Source organism: Danio rerio, chromosome 24 (assembly GCF_052040795.2).
Source record: "Danio rerio strain M-AB ecotype USA chromosome 24, GRCz13ab, whole genome shotgun sequence".
NCBI lineage: Eukaryota > Metazoa > Chordata > Actinopteri > Cypriniformes > Danionidae > Danio > Danio rerio.
The window spans coordinates 21001447-21023081 of NC_141044.1; the positions used below are offsets into that span (position 1 = coordinate 21001447).

The 21635-nt window shown below is 37.4% G+C and overlaps 1 protein-coding gene across 4 annotated transcripts in view; it reads right to left on the reverse strand.

Annotated features, from left to right (window-relative positions):
• Positions 1 to 21635, reverse strand: part of cntnap2a (contactin associated protein 2a) — a 743992-nt gene that overhangs the window by 473363 nt on the left and 248994 nt on the right. For all 4 annotated transcript variants that reach the window (XR_015524505.2, XR_015524506.1, XM_087308738.1 and 1 more), the window contains 1 exon segment: positions 3588 to 3781. Coding sequence is in view for 2 of the 4 variants with exons in the window: in XM_087308738.1 (XP_087164864.1) it covers positions 3588 to 3781 (194 nt within the window). In the remaining 2 variants the exon portion in view is untranslated.

The following is a 21635-nucleotide window of genomic DNA, read 5'->3' on the forward strand; positions in this document are numbered from 1 at the left end:
TGAAGACAGCTCTGCTGGTTGCGTTGGCCTCCATCAAGAGGGTCGGGGACCTGGAGGCATTTTCGGTCAGTGACTCGTGCCTGGAATTCGGGCCGGATTACTCTCACGTTATCCTGAGACCCCGCCCCGGTTATGTGCCCAAGGTTCCTACCACCCCCTTTAGAGATCAGGTAGTGAACCTGCAAGCGCTGCCCCCGGAGGAGGCAGACCCAGCCCTTTCTTTACTTTGTCCAGTTCGCGCTCTGCGCATTTATGTGGACCGTACTCAGAATTTTAGATCATCTGAGCAGCTCTTTGTCTGTTATGGCGGTCGGCAGCAGGGAAGTGCCGTATCGAAACAAAGATTATCCCACTGGATTGTGGATGCCATTTCACTCGCTTATTCGAGTCGAGGTCAGCCGTGTCCCCCGGGAGTACGTGCACACTCCACTCGGAGCGTTGCATCCTCTTGGGCGCGTGCACGCGGCGCCTCTCTAACAGACATCTGTAGAGCTGCGGGCTGGGCGACACCCAACACATTTGCAAGGTTTTACAATCTGCGAGTGGAGCCGGTTTCCTCAAGGGTATTAGGTAACCCTTTGGTGATTGAGGAGACAACTCGGTAGGGTGTTGAAACACGCTTGCTGCGCCATTCTCCCTAACACGGAGGTACGTGCGCCTTTTTTATCTGTCAGTAAAGTTCCCCGTCAGGTGAGCCCTGCAGATTCCTCCGTGGCCCCCAGCACTGACTCAGCGGAGGAGTCACTTGCTGGCCCACTACGTTGTAGGTCTGCCCGCTGGTCAGCCTGCGTTTTGGGTATAGGTGCCTGCTATGCGTGATCCCCACTAGGCGATCCCATATGCTTATTCCGCCACGGTTAAGTCCCCCCCCTGGGCGGACCCGTGTCTTCCCTCTCCGCTAACCACTCTTTGCTATGCGTACTCCCCCTTTTTAGGGCTAGTCCATAGGTAAATTCTGCCATCTATCCCCCCCTTGGGTAACGGATGGCCTCCGCAGCGTCCTCCCTATCGGGATTGCACGCTTCCCAACGTACTGTCGTATTTCCTAGAATTATCTAGATGCTCACGACTTCCCAAAAAATATATCTAAATCCGTAAAACTTCTGTTGAAGTAGGATAAATTAGGGCCAGGGACACGTTGGAGGACCGCACCCCCCATGATGTGGGTGCGTCACGCTTGCTTGACTATCTCCTCATCGGGGGTGTTGGTAAGGTGCAGTCATTATGGCGCTTTCCATATTCTCCCATTCATGGCACTGAAGTTCCCCAACCGAAGGGGAACGTTCGAGGTTACAGAAGTAACCCTTCGTTCCCCGAGGAGGGGAACGGAAGTGCCATATTCCGTCGCCATAATGACTGTCCCTTAGCTGTTTGAAAGTCTCTTCAGCTTAAAAGGATGGCGTCTGCTGGCTTCAGGTGTGCTTATATGCTGAGATGATTGCAGATGTCGCACACCTGCGCAAGCTTACGCTGCCAATTAATTTCATTCATTGGCCCGTTCAATACTCTCCAGATAAGCGGCTTCTGATCCGAATCCTCCCATTCATGGCACTTCCGTTCCCCTCCTCGGGGAACGAAGGGTTACTTCTGTAACCTCGAACGTTTGCAAGTAACAGCAATTGCCACACATTTGAAGCATGCAATGTTCTATTTAATTCTTTATTTAATCATCATGATGTTGACAGTCAGCTGCAGCACATACATCATCACAAAAGGGCTTGCATTCACTAATGATAATCTGATATTGCAGCTCATGAAAAAAGTTACTGATATTTATTTAAATATTTTTTATTGGTCTTTTGTATGACAATACAAATTAAATATTGAGAGGTAAACAGTAATGTATTGTCCATTATTAATCCCATCGCCTAACCTCTCATTCATTAAATCAACAAAACAACAATAAATAAATAAATACATAAATACCAAATTAAGAAAATTAAATATATAAGCACATCAGAAGAACTGGATACAGATGGGGGAAAATAATAATAATTAAAATAATAATAATGAAAAAAAAAAAAAAAACCTTCTAATAAAATGGTAAATACCTGCACCAGGTGTATGAAGCAAACCTTTGATGTTATCAAGAAAGGAATTCCAAGTCTTATGAAAGAAATCTAGTGAGCCAGAGAGTGAACATCTCAGATTTTCAAGTCTGATACAGTAAAAAATGTCCTGTATCCACTTATCATCTGTAGGGGGGAAGTGTGTTTCCACTTGAGTTACTGATATTAACATGACGTATACAAATAATAAGTTATGTGTCAATATCATCTGTGCAATATCAGACACCAACTGTGAGAACACATCACAGTTATTTTCGTTAAGTTCAGGAACGTGCATTTTATTTATTTTTATTTTTTTTGATTAGTGCTGATTTCAAATGCAATAAATTTATTAATATAAAACTTGTAGTAACTGTTAAATGTTGGCTGGTGTGGTAAAACCAGTGCTACCAAGCAAAAAGTGTTATTTCGAGCCCTGTATCATCAACAGTTCTCTTTCAGTTTTTGAAGACATATTTTAGCATACCTGCCAACATACACGCAAGCGAACTGAAGAGCGGGGGGGAAGGTGCGCGTGAACTTTTTCAGGAGATAGAACAATACTGGAAAAGGGCAGGAGATGGGTCTGAAACACGGGAGACTCCCAGGAAAAAGGGGAGTGTTGGCAGGTATGTACCTTGGTCAAAATAAATGAAGTTAGGTTACAGTAATATCACTATAACAGTTCAGATGGCAAAGTTAGATAGAATCACTGTCTTGCTCCCCTGAATCTGTGCTTGTGTTGCTGTTGTGCAAGGAAATCCCTCTTTTTATGCAAACCCTTTTCTCTTTTTCCACTCAACACTCCGATCTAAACAAAGTTGGACTCACTCACTTTCCTAACTTTTTTTCATACTAGAGGCTTCTGTTGCTTGTATTTTGTAACTTGTGTTTTCAGAGTAATGACTTTATGAAATATTAGGCAAAACATTCAAAGCTTATTGTAAATAATGTAATGTGCAGGTAGCTTCGAATGTAAGTATGATATGCCAGAATTTTGGTTCAGTAAAATCTTATATGAATGGTCAAAATGACTGCTATGGCCAATAGTAGATTTAGAATTCTGGTAGTTCCATAGTTAAAATTATTTGGTTTCAATGGTCAATATAAAGACAGGTTGAGTTTAGAATTTAGTTTGAGGTACTATTATTTGGGTGGCACGGTCTTTTTAGTTTATAAAAAAGAAACCTAATGTATCCACACCATCACTGTCAATATAATTCACAATATATATATATATATATATATATATATATATATATATATATATATATATATATATATATATATATATATATATATATATTAAAATTTTATTTATTTGTTTATTTTTAAATTCCAATTTCTAATTTATTTATATTATTTAACTTCAAAAAAGTTTTTACCTTGCTTGTGCAGAAAAGGGGCTAAATTAAAAATAACAAAGATGGAAACTCATTTGCTGAATAAACTCCTACATAGAACATTACATCCATGTACAAGTGAACAAACATTCATATCCTAATCATAACTTTTTGCATGCACTATATTAATACTCACCCAGATGTTGCCATCTTGATGGTATGGTTTCCAGTTTCTTCCTGTGTCACTATAAAGCAGCCGGTATCGTGTTGTCCAATCAGAACTGCTATATCGACCCTGTGTGGCGACGGCTGTGACCTGTTTTCTGCTTCCCAGGTCGACCTGCAGCCACTGGTAATGATCACTGTCCAACGGAGACCAGCCCCCAGCACCTACAGAAACAGCACAATACTCAGTATCTTGTTGTATTGATCTAAAATCTTTGTGGTCTTGTCACACAGGGGTTAGAGAAGAACACAGCAGGAGTAGCTGTCTGTTCACAGTAAATATTACGTGTTCTTTTATCAATTTTAAGGGTATTCATTTAAAGGGTCATGTACTACAGGATAACCTGCAGAAGATGTACAATTTACAGGGATCTGCTGGTGTTTGGTAAACTTAATGTTCAAGAGGAACATCTGTGTTATTACTGTATGTTCTCGCTTCTCCAGAAAAGTCTTGGGAACAGATTGTCTTACAGATGTTTTATCTGTGCTTTTAGCCAGAGGCTTTTGGACATTTGTTAAAGTGATTTTTGAAGGATCATTAAATGTTGTAAATAGAACCATTAATATGAAAAAAAATGTTCAGAACACATGGCTCCCATTCTACATAATGGCCTCTTCACACAATCCGATCAAATACACATATCCTGCTTCATTCAAAATACAGCCAATTATGAAAGTAAAATGAGCAACAAGCTGAGCTTTAAGGGCTAAACGCTGCCTTGAGGCTAAATGGCTTTCTTCGACTTCAGGCACTTTTAGATTCCTTTATAGGGTCATTATTAATAAGCCACCAGGGAGGCAATGTGGCAGTGAACTTGAGATAAAATAGGAGATGCAAATAGAAGATGAAAATATCGTCATGAAGATTAAATTTATTTGTCATTTCCAAGTGGGAACATATATACTAGTTTTTTTTAAATGCATACACTGCCAGTTGCAAAAGTAAAACAGTTGGACATTCAGTTCCAAAAGTGTTTACAAAAGGTTAACAATAAACACATGACGGTTTATGGGATGCTGTGGTTGGAATTTTCATTTTATAGAGGAAAATAAGACAATGGTATTATTTAATGTGCATATTTATTGTTCAACATAGGCTCATTATGAAAATGTAGACCTAAATACATATCTGAAGAGAGTGAATTATGTTGCCAGAAGAACATATAGCTGCATTCCATATAAATTTAAAATGAACACTATGGGCAGTAGGACGGCATTCATTTTCTCGCTTACTGACCGCCTATGGACAGCTTTCCCGCTGTAACTAGTTTACGCAGTAGATTGGAAGACCCAGAGCATGAAGAAAGGTTCCAGAATGCAGGTAAAACAAAATAAAAATAAAATAAACAAGTAAATAACAGGGTGAGAATGTGGTAAAATCTGAAAATGTGGTGAAAATGAGGGGGCTTTTCTTTTTCTGGATTGTTTTTTAAAACACTGTGGTTGGGTTAAGGGAAAGGGGTCTGTGGGTCAATCAGTGCTTTTGAAAACACTACAGGTTGGGTTTAGGGAAGGCAGCGGGCTCTGATGGATTTACGTAAGAACAGCAGGCGTGGATGGCGCTCGCAAGAGAAATTTGAAATCTGAAAAAGCATACACAGCGGTCTCTGGTGGATTCGCCAAAACAAAAACAGCAAAAAAAATCTCCTAGGACATAAAAATCTCCTAGGACATATTTTGCTCTCTCCAGAAGTGTAAATAGGGTTTTGCAATCAGAAGGAGCCTGGGTTGTTATTGTTGGATATTTGAATTTGAATTTAATAATAATAAGTAGTAGTGCATTTAACTTCTATGAAGTTACTATGTACATTACGTACATTGAAAATTTACCAATTTTTGTTATTAAGGTGGGATAAAGTCAGGGTCATTATTTGTGAAATAATTTGTTTTAAAGGTTGATGAAGGTAATGACAGGTATAATGATATGGGTTAAATATAGTTAGGATTTAAGGTTAGGGTCAGGGTCCATGATATAGATAGGTGAAGGGCAGTGATGTCCAATCTCGGCCATGGCCACCTTACATCTTCCTTTAACACACCTGCCTGGAAGTTCCTAGTACACATAGAAAGAGCTTGATTAGCTGGTTCAGGTGTGTTTAATTGGGGTTGGAACTAAAATGTGCAGAACAGCAGCCCTCCAGAACCGAGTTTGGACACCTCTGGTGTAGGGGTTTCCTTAAAGTTTGGATAATAACTCAAGGTGTGTAAATTTATGAGTTGGTTAGGGAGATATTTAGTTGAAAGGCACTGTTTCAGGGTTGGTTAATATTAGTGGTAGTTTCAGTGAAATGAGTATGTTTAGGAGTTATTCAACCCAGGCTCATAATTGATACATACATCTGTATACATTTCTACACAGCACAAAATACATCCAAGGAGGTATGTTTTTTTTGCAGTTTTTGTTTTTGCAAATCCACCAGAGGCCGCTACATTTTACAGATCTCGAATTTATTTTACGAGTGCCATTCACGCCTGCTGTTCTCACGTAAATTCACCAGAGGCCGCTACACTTTACAGATCTAAAATTTATCTCACAAGTGCCATTTGCGCCTGCTGTTCTGACATAAATCGACCAGAGGCCGCTACGCTTTCCAGATCTTAAATTTATCTCACGAGTGCCATTCATGCCTGCTGTTGTCACTTAAATCCACCAGAGGCCCCTGTCGACTGACTGACTGACTCACTGACCGACTGATCAACCCACCCCTTCCTTAAACCCAACTGATAGTGTTTTCAAAAGCATCAATTGACCCGATCAACCCCCTTACCTAAACCCAACTGACAGTGTTTTCAAAAGCAACCCAGAAAAAGAAAAGCCCCCGCAGCCACCTGATTTTTTCCACGTTTTCATATTTTACCACGTTCTCACACTATAAACTTATGTTTACTTGTTTATTTTGCTTTTGGTTCTGTTTAACCTGCTTTCTGGAACAGGTTACTTCTAAAATTGAACCTTATTGTCACGGTAAACTTCTCTCTGTGTCACAAGTCCGCCAACGTACGTGGTAAGCTACTGGGCAAACTGGTAACAGTGGAAAAGCCGTCCACATGGAGATAAATTGTCAGCTGGTAGCACAAAAAGAAACAGAAGCCATCAGCAGCATCAAGCTGCCCAATGCAGCAGTAACTCTAGCTACATGATTCGCAGAATGAATACGGGGGTATGTTTTCACTATAAGGCTGTGCTGACGCTCCAGGGACAGACGAGTCTTCATTGAGGCCATCTTCCAGCATAAACGACGGCGAATGAAGTTCTGCACAAGACTTTTGGCCAGCGGAGAAATTAAAATGGTCGTGCCCAACTGAGTCTGGTTCTCTCAAGGTTTTTTTTCTTCACTCCCATCAGGTGAAGTTTTTTTTCCCTCTCCGCTGTCGCCACTGCCTCGCATGGTTCAGGATTGGTAGAGCTATGCATCGATGAATTGGCTCTTCAGTGTTTGAACTCTCAGTAATGATTAAATCACACTGAACTGAGCTAAACTGAACTGAACTGAACTTAAACACTAAAACCTGAACCACACTGTTCCAGTTACTATGACCATTTATGTGAAGCTGCTTTGACACAATCTACATTGTAAAAGCGCTATACAAATAAAGCTGAATTGAATTGAATTGAATTAAAATTATTGGTCTCGATTAGGCACAAGTTTAATGGAATGAATAGATTTAAAGGTCAGTTAAATACATATACAAAACAAGTGCATTATTATATCATTATTATATTATTATTATTAATATAGTCTGAAATCTGTTTTTTTCCTCTATCTGTATCAGGATGAAAAAAAAAAAAAATCTCTACTCGCACTTTACTTAGTTCCCTACTATTCTTATATAAAGCAGGACAGTGCTGGCTGGCGACACACAGCAGTAGCAGCCAAAAGCAGAGAAAAAAATAAGGGTCAGCAGTTTAGGGCGTCCGGGGATCAGTACGAGACAGAAGCTTAAGAAAGTGTAAAAGAACCAGGGGACATTACTTCACCACCACCTGCAACCTGCCGCCCAGGCAGATGTTCTTAGGAGATAAAGAGAGCAGAAGAAGGGCACTGGAAGGACACCAACAGATGAGAAACAGAGGCACAAAACAGATTCTGGAGTTGTTGGGTTCTGACAAAATAAATAATCGTAAAATAAAAATATTGGACTCTGATAAACAAGAGAGGATGGAACTGAAGGGATGACAAATAAATTGCATTATGTTGGTCTAAACCCTGTCTGATGGGATATCTGTGAAGACTTATAGATGTAGCATGTAGGACTTTTTGATGATAATGCACCTAGGCAATGATAAATCGTATGGCATAATTTCTGAATAGCTTACCATCTGTTAGCTGACACTGAAAGAAAAACACTCACATGCTTTGTGTGCATTCCTTTTATTTGTTTTTGCATTTAGTTCTCATGACTTCATTGACTTGACAGTGTTAATCTATTTGCTGATTTATGGATTGCAATATAGATTTTTTGATGCAGATATTATGATGCAGCGCTGCTTTCTAATACAGGATAAAAGAGATGGACAGCTGTAGGCAAAGAAACGCCACAGGCAGGGCAGTATCAATGGGAGTTTGCTACATATTAATCACAGGATGATCTGTTTGACCTCATAATTCAGATGCTGTCATTACTGTTTTATTATTTTCTTGCTTGAAGCTTTGCCTCAGTTATTCATTTAAAGTCAAGGAAAAGCCTACTCTATCAAACTTCAGCCACCATGCAGGTAGGGATTTAAGAAATAGTTAATCCAAAAATGGAAGATCTTCAAATTGTAGTAATCTATTCATATTGCTGTGAACCCTTATGGCTTTTTCTTATTCATGGAACATTGAACATTTTCAGAATGACTCTCATGAAAAGTCACATTTCAGTCACATCAATCATTTAAATAATACCAGTCATTAAACTGGAGTCAGGATGATTCTTTTGAAAAGAGTTTCTTAGACTGTAGACTTTTAAATTAAATAAAATACACACATACACGCACGCACACACGCACACACACGCACGCGCACACACATAAACACACACACACACACACACACACACACACACACACACACACACACACACACACACACACACACCACACACATATACATACATATATATATATATATATATATATATATATATATATATATATATATATATATATATATATATATATATATACACACACACACAAACATATATGCAGTTGAAGTCAACATTATTAGCCCCCCTTTGATTTTTTTAAAATTTTTATTATTTCCCAAATTATGTTTAGCAGAGCAAGGAAATTTTTATAGTATGTCTGATAATATTTTTTCGTCTATAGAAAGTCTTATTTGTTTTATGTTGGCTAGAATAAAAGCAGTTTTAATTTTTTAAACACCATTTTAAAAACAAATTGATTAGCCCCTTCAAGCTTTATATTTTTTTCAATAGTCTACAGAACAAACCATCAATATACAGTAATTTGCCTAATTACCCTAACCTGCCTGGTTACCCTAATTAAGTTAAGCCTTTAAATGTCACTTTAAGCTGAATAGAAGTGTCTTAAAAAATATCTAGTAGAAAATTATGTCCTAGAAAATTATTTACTAAACCATACTAATTATCTAGTAGAAAATTATCAGTTATTAAAAACGAGATATTAAACTATTATGTTTAGAAATGTGCTGAAAAAAATCGTCTCTCTGTTAAACAGAAAATGGGGGAAAAAAATAACAGGGTAACAGGGGGGCTAATAATATAATATATATATATATATATATATATATATATATATATATATATATATATATATATATATATATATATATATATATATATATATATATATATATATATATGTATATATACAGTATTTATACAGTATATATACAGTATATATATATAAAATGGGTCTGAAATACGGAAGACTCCTGGGAAAAACAGGAGTGTTGGCTGGTACGCTCACACACACACTATGCACTCTGATTACTTCAAGATAAGCCATGGTGGGCATTTCACTCTGTCTCGTGCTGAACGCTGTCAACCAATCACAACAGGCTGTCATCAAACCAATCAGTGCAGATTAATACTTTACAGTGCAGTGTAATACTTTCAACTATTGAAAACAATTAGCCTGTTTTCATTATGATTTAATATGCTGCTAGTATGATTTAGCATTTTCTTACCAGTCATAATGTGTATAAAAAAACTGAGACAAAAGACGGAATTCACCAAGGAAACTAATTTTAAATTTGTACGAATGTAAGTAGAACGAGCTGGAAAGAAAAGGAAAGGGAAATAAAGGACATGGATCACTGCTCACATTCCTTATATTAGTCGCTCAATCTCATGCATGGGCACATTTGTATTCAGCTGAGCTTGGGGTACATGACTGAACGCTGGGGGACTGAACCTTCCTTCCCCTCTGTCATTCACCTCCGTCTTCCCACCTCTCCCTCTCATTAGTTTCCAACAGTCTATTTTGTTTCCCACACAGCAGCCAGGACAGCCGTCTGTCCCTTCCCATCTCCAGCTGTGAGGGCCAAACAGGTTTCTGATGAAGCGGGATTTGACCTTTCCCTCGGATTCATCTCACAGATGAACTGCTGCTAAATAGATGCCCTTCCTGCTGAATGAGAGCAGAGGACGCCTAAGCAAGTCTCAAATCTGATGTCTGCATTCGTGGTGATGCCGTGGGTAGGGCCGCGAAATGGCTCTGTGCATCTTATATACCAGAGTGGCATTATTACAGCTGACCTTCAACAGGCCATTTGCTGATGTAAATCCGTATGAAAAAATGTGAAGTGATGGATGTGTTTCATACAGTGTCAAGGTCTTTAGGAGACTGAGTGAAAGATGTTGCGTGAGCTGAGACATAAATGTATATTAAACCACTATGCTTCGAAAAAGGGTCTAATGCACAGCATGAACAAGCGATCAGTTCTTGAGGAGGGAAAAATGGGGTCATTTAAAGGGACATTTTTATGCTTTATAAAACACAAAGGCAATGCAAATTCAAGGCCTGAGTTGTCCTAATGCACTTAGAATATAAGATGATTTATTACAGCCATCAATCAAAACTACATCAGCCCGAGTTCTACTGAACAAATAGGTTTGACTTTTTTAGGAAGTGACATCCTACTTGAGTGCATCATTGTTTCTATATACTGTTTGAACTTTTTAAACTTGCATACTTTGATATCACTTTGAGAACATCTTATCTTCTTTTTTTAAAGTTCTGACTCGCTTTTTGACTTTTTATACTGAGAAATGTTTTATCTGTATGTTAAATAATTCAGTGAACACACCTCAAGGCTATTGTGTTTTTATTTGCTATGCTTTCACATTTCTAGACAGATTCAAAGTACAGGTAAGATATAGATAGATAGATAGATAGATAGATAGATAGATAGATAGATAGATAGATAGATAGATAGATAGATAGATAGATAGATAGATAGATAGATAGATAGATAGATAGATAGATAGATAGATAGATAGATAGATAGATAGATAGATAGATAGATAGATAGATAGAACAATACACACTAAAGAACAAACATCAAAGAAATATAGAATGATGATGGAATGATGTCTACGGACGGACGGACGGACGGACGGACGGACGGACGGACGGACGGACGGACGGACGGACGGACGGACGGACGGACGGACGGACGGACGGACAGACAGACAGACAGACAGATAGATAGATAGATAGATAGATAGATAGATAGATAGATAGATAGATACTATAGAATAAACATCGAAGAAACATAGAATGATGATGGAAGGATGTCTACGGATGGATGGATGGATGGATGGATGGATGGATGGATGGATAGATGGATAGATAGATAGATAACAAGAGGATATCACTATCAACTGTCGCCCATCTAAGCAGATGAATGCTGGTCCTGCTGTCTATTGATTTTGTGCCGTCTCTGTTCTATTTTCATCCTGAAAATCTTTAAAATACATTAGTAGGGCTCAATAGCACATCATTGGTGGAGACAGAATGCTGGATGCTGGCATATGGGCATTGCCTTCAAAAGTCCTTCATGATGCTGCTCATCTAACTATAGCTAATGAGACTTCCTCTGTGACATCATCATCCAGGGTCCGACAATAACCTGCACCCTGGCACAACCAGGCACTTCTGATGCCAACATGCTGTCAAAACCAACTTTTCATAGACCTCCAGTTCAGTGACTTTGGAAATGGTCACAGTGATTGTCCTAAAGCTAATTATACTTGAAGAGAGAAAAAAAGACAATGTGATTTGAGTGGAACATGTTCTCTCTGAATGTGGATTTCATTAGAGGCTCCCCAGTGCCATTGCTATTCATAAAATTGAGTTAAAAAGAGGAAATTCCACAGTCTATCATATATAGAAATGTCACACTCCATCAACAGGATGGGGTTCAGTCTTCAGCATATTATTCACAGTCATAATGATTAAATAACATTGTGCAAGATCGATGACAACTGCATATCTGCATGGGGATTCTTGGTAAGACTGACACGACTGACAAGAATAGCCTCTCTTCAGCTCTGATAAGATGTCATTAACATGCATCATGCGCTATGACTTTCCCACAGTAATAAGATTCTAAGCTATGATGATATTGGGGGAAAAGACACACACCTCTGTAAATTCCAACAGGATAAAGGGGAAAGCCAATTAAATTGTGGGTTTGCACAAAATGTAAAGAGAACATGTGCATTGCATCACTCACTCTAGTTTATGGGATATTTTTCACCTTCGAGTTTTCCACTTAAGTTGATGTTTTGGTACTTGTGCGGAAGTAGAAATTGACTTAAAGGAAATTTATTTATATTATGGTTTGCATTAACATAATATATATAATTTACTCGCGTGAATGCTTACATTCCTAGTTTATGTGAACCCAATATTAGGTTAAAATAGAAGAATCACAGTGGACAAAAATAATTGGGTATTCTCTGGTAGATACTGTAGGTAGAGATATGCTGTAAATAGCAATTAGTTACTTTACTTTTCAAAAGTGAGTAAAACAGTAGCCTTAAAAGGTCATAAAACACCAAAACACATTTTTTGAGATGTTTTCAGTCATAAATATTTGTCCCATGTTGCTAAAAACACTATTAGGACACATATATTTCACAAAAAAAAAAAGTGAAAATTGGTTGCTTTTGCTTTGTTTAGAGCAAATTTGTTCTCAAGTGACGTCATTGAGTTTTATGAGAAAGACTTGGCTTGAACCAATCAGCGCACTCTATTGTGAATGAGATGCAATTTCTTTAACATGCATTATATAGCTTTAAAGACTCCTTTAACCTGTTACAGCATTCAAAAAGATGCCACGTTGTGTTTCCAACTGTAACTAAAACAAGTAGTAGAAGAATTGTTGGGAGACATGGGTCAGTTTTGCGTTTATAAATGTGCTGAAACAAAGGTTTTGTTTCCATTTCCATACAATGACAGCTAGCGTGTGAATCCACAGTGTGTGGATTACAGTGATCTGCTAACACGCAACAAAAATACATTTGTAATGAACATTTTTCACCTGAGAGCTTTTCACATCTGGAAATGGTAAAATCCGGGATGGGTTCATGACCCTCTAAGTGCAACAAGTTGATTTTACTTAAATTAAGTCATTAAATCTATTAACTTAACTTTATTCATGTTCCTTCAGCTCTCTATTTCAGAAGCCACCACAGCAGAATTAACCACTAACTTACAGCATATGTTTAAAGCAGCGGATGCCCTTCCAGTACTGGAAAACACCTATACACTCTAGCGTTTACACACACACTCATTCAAGGCCACTTTAGTTTATTCAATTCCCCTACTATATACCGCATGTCTTTGGACTGTGGAGGGAGCACAGGAAACCCACACAAACATGAAGAGAACTTTTATGGCCCGTTTCCACTGAGTGGTACGGTACTGTACGGTTCAGTTTGGTACGCTTTTATGATCGTTTCCAACTATCAAAAGGCGTACCAAACCAAACCGTACCGTACCACTTTTTCAGCACCCTTTTGAAAGGGTCCCAAACACAAGAAAGGGTACCAAAAGGCGGAGCTAGACACGCAGCTGAACGCTATTGGTTTACAGAGATACGTCATTCGCTTACGCAACAAGCCAGAATGTAAACAAAGGACCCGCCATGTTTGAAATACACAGCTAGAGATTACTTGCGCTCGCCATGCATCTATTTCTGAAATAACTAACTTCTTGAGCTGATTATAATAACGTGTGCTTGATTATTGACAAGCTTTGGAAACCCGATCCTGTGAGAAGCTGACAAACGCGAGAATGACATATTCAGAAAGAAAAGGACAAACGCAAGAGTGGAGCGCGAGAAAAATGGAAAGCCAAGGAGCACGTTATTTATTCAGCAAATGTGAACAAACTGCCTTGTTTTAAGTTTTATCATCACCTTTTGGACTAATATGAACTGGGAATGATGGAATGACTCTTTAACAGAGGCTTCATGTGCTGCTGAAGATTACAGACACAGATGAGAGGTTTTCATTGACTGTGGGCTATACTTTGTGTTGTTTTGAACCTAATTAAGGACGAAATGTATGCTGTTTGTACTTTTCCTGTAGCTGGTAACATTTCGAGGACTGTAAGGGTCTGTATGTGTTCATATATGTTTATTTATTTATTTATTTATTTATTTAAAATAATTACAGACATTACAGTAGGCTATTTCGCGCTGTCATTGATCTGCAGTTATAATCAACTCATGGTTATAGAAAAGTTAGTAATAAACATTTATACACAAGTATTTATGTGTTTAAAGCATCTGTTTTGTGAGAAGTGCTTTTCATATGATATGTGAGCGACCTGTGCAGCTTTATTGTAGACATTTTCTCGAGCGAGCATGACATCGACTGAAACTTAGTCATACACCACACCCAAAAGGGTACCCTTGCTAGTAGAAACGCAAGCCTGATAAAGGTGACCCGTACAGACCCTAACCGTACCGTACTGTACCAGTCAGTGGAAATGAGCCATTACTTTACATAGAAATGCCAACTGGCCCAGCATAGACTCAAACTAACAACCTTCTTACTGTGAGGCAACAGTGCTAACCACTGAGTCATCGTTCCACCCCATGACTAAACATTTATAATTTTCCACACAATTTGTTAACTTAATAATTATGAGGCAAGAAGTTTTGTCTTTTCTTAAGTAAAGTCAACTAATCACTTTTTAAGTGCATTTACATTACAGGGTAAAGCTTCTGAATTGTTGACTGATACTGCAACATCATCTGTGACTACATAGCTAAATCTATGTGGGAGTCAAGACCAGTGTTGGGGGTAATGCATTACAAGTAACACAAGTTACATAATAATATTACTTTTCTAAATAAAGAATAAAATGAAGAATTACTTTTAAAAATTGTAATAATATTTGAGTTACTTTTTAAAAAATGTAATGCGAGTTACTTTTCAGTTTAGTAAATTTGCTTTTTAAGTAGAAATTGCTGAATAAAAATTAGCGTAGTCACATTGAAGAAAAAACAAACAAAAAAACTGCCAGTTCTGAAAGAGATCAAGCCTCAGCCAGGTCAGAAAAAGTAACGCAAAAGTAACTTCAAAATAACATAATGTCTGATGCTACTGCATTTGCTTCATTGATAACTAGAATACGCATTTTGCTTCATTGGAAGTATCCGACTCCTCCATATATATGAGCGAAGCAGTGGTGCAGTAGGTAGTGCTGTCGCCTCACAACAAGAAGGGCGCTGGGTTGCTGGTTTGAACCTCGGCTCAGTTGCCGTTTCTGTGTGGAGTTTGCATGTTCTCCCTGCGTTCGCATGGGTTTCCCCCACAGTCCAACGACATGTGGTACAGGTGAATTGGGTAGGCTAAGTTGTCTGTAGTGTGTGTGTGTGTGTGTGTGTGTGTGTGTGTGTGTGTGTGCGTGCGTGCGTGCGTGCGTGCGTGCGTGCGTGCGTGCGTGCGTGCGTGCGTGCGTGCGTGCGTGCGTGTGTGTGTGTGTGTGTGAATGTTTCCCAGAGATGGTTTGTGGCTGGAAAGGCATCTGCTGTGTAAAAATGTGCTGGATAAGTTAGTGGTTCATTCTGCTGTAGAATTATATATATATGGGTGGGTGTGAGTAGGTAACATTGGATAGTTCTAGTTAGGCTTAAAAAAAAAAAATGCAGACAATATGTTGTTCTCTGTTGTGTTTTCTTGTATTTTACCTGTCTGTGCAATACAGTGTGTATTCAAAAAAGTAACACAACGCATTACTTAACATCAAAAGTAACTAGTTAATGCAACTAGTTGGTTTTTTTTTTTGAGAAGTAACTATAGTATAGCAATTCATTACATTCTAAAGTAACTTTCCCCAACAAAGGTCAAGACAACATAAGTTGTAACATTACTTTATTAACTAGATTAACCTGTGAGTCATGGATATAAATGATAATGTACAGATAAAGGTGGCGATCACATCAAATAGACATTTCCACATATTGGCAAGAAACTCTTATGGGTATTGCATAGAATGCATTATGTTGTGGCTAGGGTTGCTGGTATCACATCAGTTTTTTTTTTTTTTTTTTTTTTGTCTCTTTTCTTGGATAAATGATATTCGTGTTTGTAAAAGGAAATACCCTGGAGTTTTTTTGTGGATAAGACTTTTGAATTGTAATGAATAGATACTGTAAAACACGGATCACCAAACTTGTTCTTGGAGGTCCGGCGTCCTGCAGATTTCAACTCCAACCCTAATCAAACACCCCTGAATAAGCTAATCAAGGTCTTACTGGGTATACTTGAAACACCCAGGCAGTTGTGTTGAGGCAAGTTGGAGCTAAACCCTGCAGGGCACCGGACCTCGAGGAATGAGATTGGTGACCCCTTCTGTAGAAGATAAAAAGATGTCTACAGAGGGATGGGTTAATGAACGGGCATTAGAATGACATGTATAATCAATATCTATCAACTATTCAGTTTTATATGCATTTATATGGTATTGAATGTTATACTGCAACAGCTTTTACAGCTTACATATTTCTGAACAATTCTTTTATTATTTGTTTCAGTAAAAGCAAATTGTTGACTTATAAACTACTGATAAATGAAATAAATAGATCTTATTAAAACTCAAGTCAGATCTGTTGTCTCTTCAAAAATTACTCAAACGGTTGCCTCTAAAGTGCACTACAGTCGATACGGATGAATGGCTATGGTGCACAAAGCTGTCATGTCAGTGATATGAAGCCCCGTGTGTGCAGATCTGGCGTTTTGGAGAACATGTTCACTGGACGCCACTGTGCAGCTTTCAGAGTATCAGGAAACCCTGCTTCACTGTGTTGACTACTGATGGAGGCAGAGCCAGAGGGCATCTCCCACTGCTTATTCACACAAACCCCACTGGCCTTCACTGGGAAAGGTGGCTGAATGAAAATGCCAGGCTTACATACACCTAGAAGCTGCTTTTAGCACTGCCACCTGCCAATCGTCTGTACTTTTATGTTATCTGAGCTTTTAAATCTGCCACTTTAGTAATCATTCGCTAATATTGCGTAGCTTCTAGTAGTTGGTTATCAAAATGTGTTCTATTGTTAATCATAACATGTCATACAGCTCTTTAATAATTCATAAATATCATTCCTTATATTTTATTTATTTACCCTTCAAGCTGATTTTATTTTATTTGCTTGTTTGTGTGTTCACGTGCATGTGTGTGTGTGTGTGCATGCATGTCTTGTGTAAAGCAGAAAAATAGATAATTTGAGGAATGTGTTATATGAATTATTTGGCTAATTTAATCAATTTGTGTGTAAATTAAATAAAAATAATAATATTTTAAGTATAAGTATTTAAAAATTATAAATAAGTATTTAAAATACATTTATAACAATTATTTTATTTAAAAAAAATCACACTAACAGCTCTAACATCAGCAGAATCATTTAAATGTTGCTAGTGACTTTATTATCACAGCATTACAACAGATGTACTTTAAGATGTGAAAAAGCTCACTCAAAGAGCAAGGAGAAATACACTTACTGGACACTTTATTAGGTACACCTTACTAGTACCAGGTTGGACCCCTTTTTGTCTTCATAACTGCGGTGACTGTGGAGGCCATTTGAGTACAGTGAACTTATTGTCATGTTCAAGAAACCACTCTGAGGTAATACGAAAAACATTCCCCACAACATTACACTACCATCTGCCTAAACCATTGAAGGCAGGATGGATCCATGCTTTCATGTTGACACCAAATTCTGACCCCAACATCCGAATGTCACAGCAGAAATTGAGACTCATCAGACAAGTCAACATTTTTCCAATCTTCTATTGTCAAATTTTGGTGAGCCTGTGCGGATTGTAGTCTCAGTTTCCTGTTCTTAGCTGACATGAGTGGCACCCGGTGTGTTCTTCTGCTGCTGTAGCCCATCTGCCACAAGTTTAGTCATGTTGTGTGTTCAGAGATGCTCTTCTGCATTCCTTGGTTGTAACAAATGGTTATTTGAGTTACTGTTGCCTTTCTATCAGCTCAAACCAGTCTAGCCATTCTTCTCTGGCATAACCAAGGCATTTGCAGCCACATAAATACACATCACTGGATATTTTCTCTTTTTCTGACCATTCTCTGTAAACCCTGAGATGGTTTCAGCAGTTTCTGAAATATACAGAAAACCTGTCTGGCACCAACAACCAAGCCACATTCAAAGTTACTTAAACCACCTTTCTTCCCCATTCTGATGTTTAGTTTGAACTGCAGCAGATCGTCTTGACCATATTTATATGCTGAAATACACTGAGCTGCTGCCATGTGATTGGGTGATTAGAAATTTGCGTTAACAAGCATTTAGACAGGTGTACTCAATAAAGTGACTGGGGAGTGTAAATGTAATTGTTAAATATTAAATATCAACCAATGTGTATGATGATTCTTTGTTTAATTAATATAATAAAAAAAACATTAGTATTTATTTATCATATAAAACATTTAATTTCAGCTTTATTTAATGTAAAATGCTAATTTATATTAAAAATAAATTAAATAAATTCAATTTAATACTTGTAGTTAACAATAACAAGACTAAAATAATTCTAAAACCAATATATGTCACAATTAAAACAAAACAAACATAATCTGATTGCCAGATCAATATATGGCAGTAATTATAGAGTGCATTTCATGGATAGAATAACATGTCTACCGGAGCTACTGTTTAAAAGAGTGCTCATATTTCAGTGATCTGATATTCCATAAGGTAAAGTGCCAGGAATATGCAAGCACTGTTTGATGGAATAGAATATATGCATAATGTATTTTATATTGTAAACATACTGTATACTCTACTTATTATATACTTACTCTATATTACCCACTCCTAAACCCAATATGGCAAATTCTGAAGGTGAAAAAACCTGCATAAATATGATTTCACAGTTTTAATTAACGAGGACACAGAGCATGTCCTCATAAAACACCTCAACATTGTAATACCTCTCCTACAAAGAACAGCGATTTATTAAAGCACAGGCAGTACTGTGTGTCTCCTCAAGGTAGAATAAGGTAGAATAATTTGTATGGATGTCACACTGTGCCTAAGTGCTTTTATAAAAAATGTGTAATATCAGGCATAGTTACAGTGCCAATTAATATTACAGTATTTTGTATACATAATAGAGCCCAGTGACTCATTGAGCTTGGAAATAACATGCAATTTAAAGCCTTTAAAATCAGTCCCACTGCCTCTACAGACTCCCACAGAGAGCCTCATATATAAAACATCCATTTGGATCTGAATTTACTCTCCCCTGGGAGCCTAACGCCACAAAAACACAAGCAAAACTAAAGCTTCTGACGCACAATTAGCAGAAGGTTCAATTCTTTCAATTTTCTCCCTCACAACAACAACAATATAGCCCTTGTTTTGTAACAGATGCCAGTCTAAACTTTAGAGATGTCCTACAAGGACACAAAAACTTCCATTTTAATTAAACAACATTTTCATTGAATGATGAGAAACAAAACAACAACACCAAAAAATGTGTGAAATAATAAATATGTGAATTGCGCACACATCACTGATATAAATCATAACGTTGTCACATCTGTTGTAGGTTTTCGCTCAATTAGTCTTAAGCACATAGTGTTTTCCGAAAGCGCAGTTAGGCATAATGGGATGAGCCACTGTAATTCAGTAATTCACGCAATAACTCCCGGCTGGAGTTATTGAAGTAATGACTCTGTGGTGTCGTATACTGCATGGATGTTTATTGGACTGACACAAAACTATATTACATCTGAGCACCTGTGAAATTGAGGTTTATATTGAAGTAATATATTGTTTGCAATAAAATAAAATAAAAAAACAAACACACAACAGCCCAGAAGTGTTTTTTGAGCTATTGAAATAGAAAATGTGAACGAGAAAAAACAGGTGTCACGTCTGTTTAGTCTTGTGTTTCTTATTTCCCCTTTTATAATCTTGTCATTCTGTTTCTTTGAGTCTTGTATCATGCTTGTTTGAGGTGTATTCGACTTCGCAGACCAATCAGAATCTGACTTGAGCAGTGCATGCTCATTAGTAATTTTGTCAATCTTTTGTCAACGACGAATAAAATGTGTAGTGGTAATGCACAACTGTTAGTCATTTGAGACAGTGAACTTTAAAACAGCACTCCCACAATATTCTCTCTTGCTTTCACAAAAAAAGATATTTGTCTTTTATTTATATACATTGTTATTAGCCTACTTAAGTTTTTAAGGTTTTAAAGGTTTTATTTTTTATTAAAAAAAAATATATATATTTTTTAATTTAATAGACTGCTTCTTCAAATACACGAAAAATACTTATTTATCTAATTTCTGTTTAATTCCATGGAGTAAACATGGACTCGGCCATTTAAAAAAAAAAAAAAAAAAAAAAGGCTATTTATTTAATTAAAAATATGTTATATTTATTGAGCCTGTATAGGCTATTAAATTGTATTGAATGCATTTATTTAAACTATATTAAATTACAACCTGCATTTTATTATTCATTTTGGATTTAGCAGTTTATTGATTACTAATCAAAGAACATTTAACTGAGCTCTGTGAAAAGTTTTGTATGTAGGCCTACAGTCAAATATGTCATATTAAAGCCAAGCACAATTTTGAAATTCATTGATACATTGTCTAATTTTGTCAAACACTACACACAATTTACATATCCACACACACAAACAGCAGAACACATAAGAACTTTCGCAAAATGAAACACTTCATCCAAAACTTCACAACTCGGATGTTTGGTTTCTAAATGTTGTTTTAATTTAGGTTTCATGCTCTCTTGTGAAAGCACCTCACTACATATGAAACACTGAGGTTTTAAGCCTTTTTTGTCGTCAAAATATGTAAATCCACATTTTACATATTCAGGGTCGTACTTGCGCTGGAATTTCACGTCAACTGGGTAAATGCCGAGCTAGTGTTTTTTTTCCCATACTGATAAACTTCCGGTGACCTGTTGTGAACTTTTTTTTCCATTTTATACGGTTCCTTTTACAGCATCAATGTTGTAATGTTATTAAAATACATTCAGTTAAATAAACTTTGGCATTCATTTAGTTGCTCAAGCGTAAAACGAGACAAAAAGCGGTTTACTCGCACGCGCCCGTCAGAATCAGCAGGCTAGCACAAAAGCTCCATTGAATATACTGGTGTAAAATAAATACTCATTTTATAAAGACATGGCGGGGGAAAATGTAATTTAATGCAGTGCTTCTTGTACAATCTGAGACCACTTTATATCGGATATCACTCAGCCAGTGGAGATTTTTAAAGAAAACAGACCTTATACACGCCGGTTTTTGCATTGCATACAGTTCGCCGAAAGCAAATTAAATGTCCCATTAGCATACTTCAGCATATACCCTAATGGTATGGTTGTCGCATGCGCATTTCAAAATAAAAGTCCTATATAAGCAAAATAAGTTAAATATTAAACTTTTGTTGTTTTTTTGATCACACACTCCGCGACCCACTGAAAATGTTCCCGCGACCCACTTTTGGGTCGCGACCCAC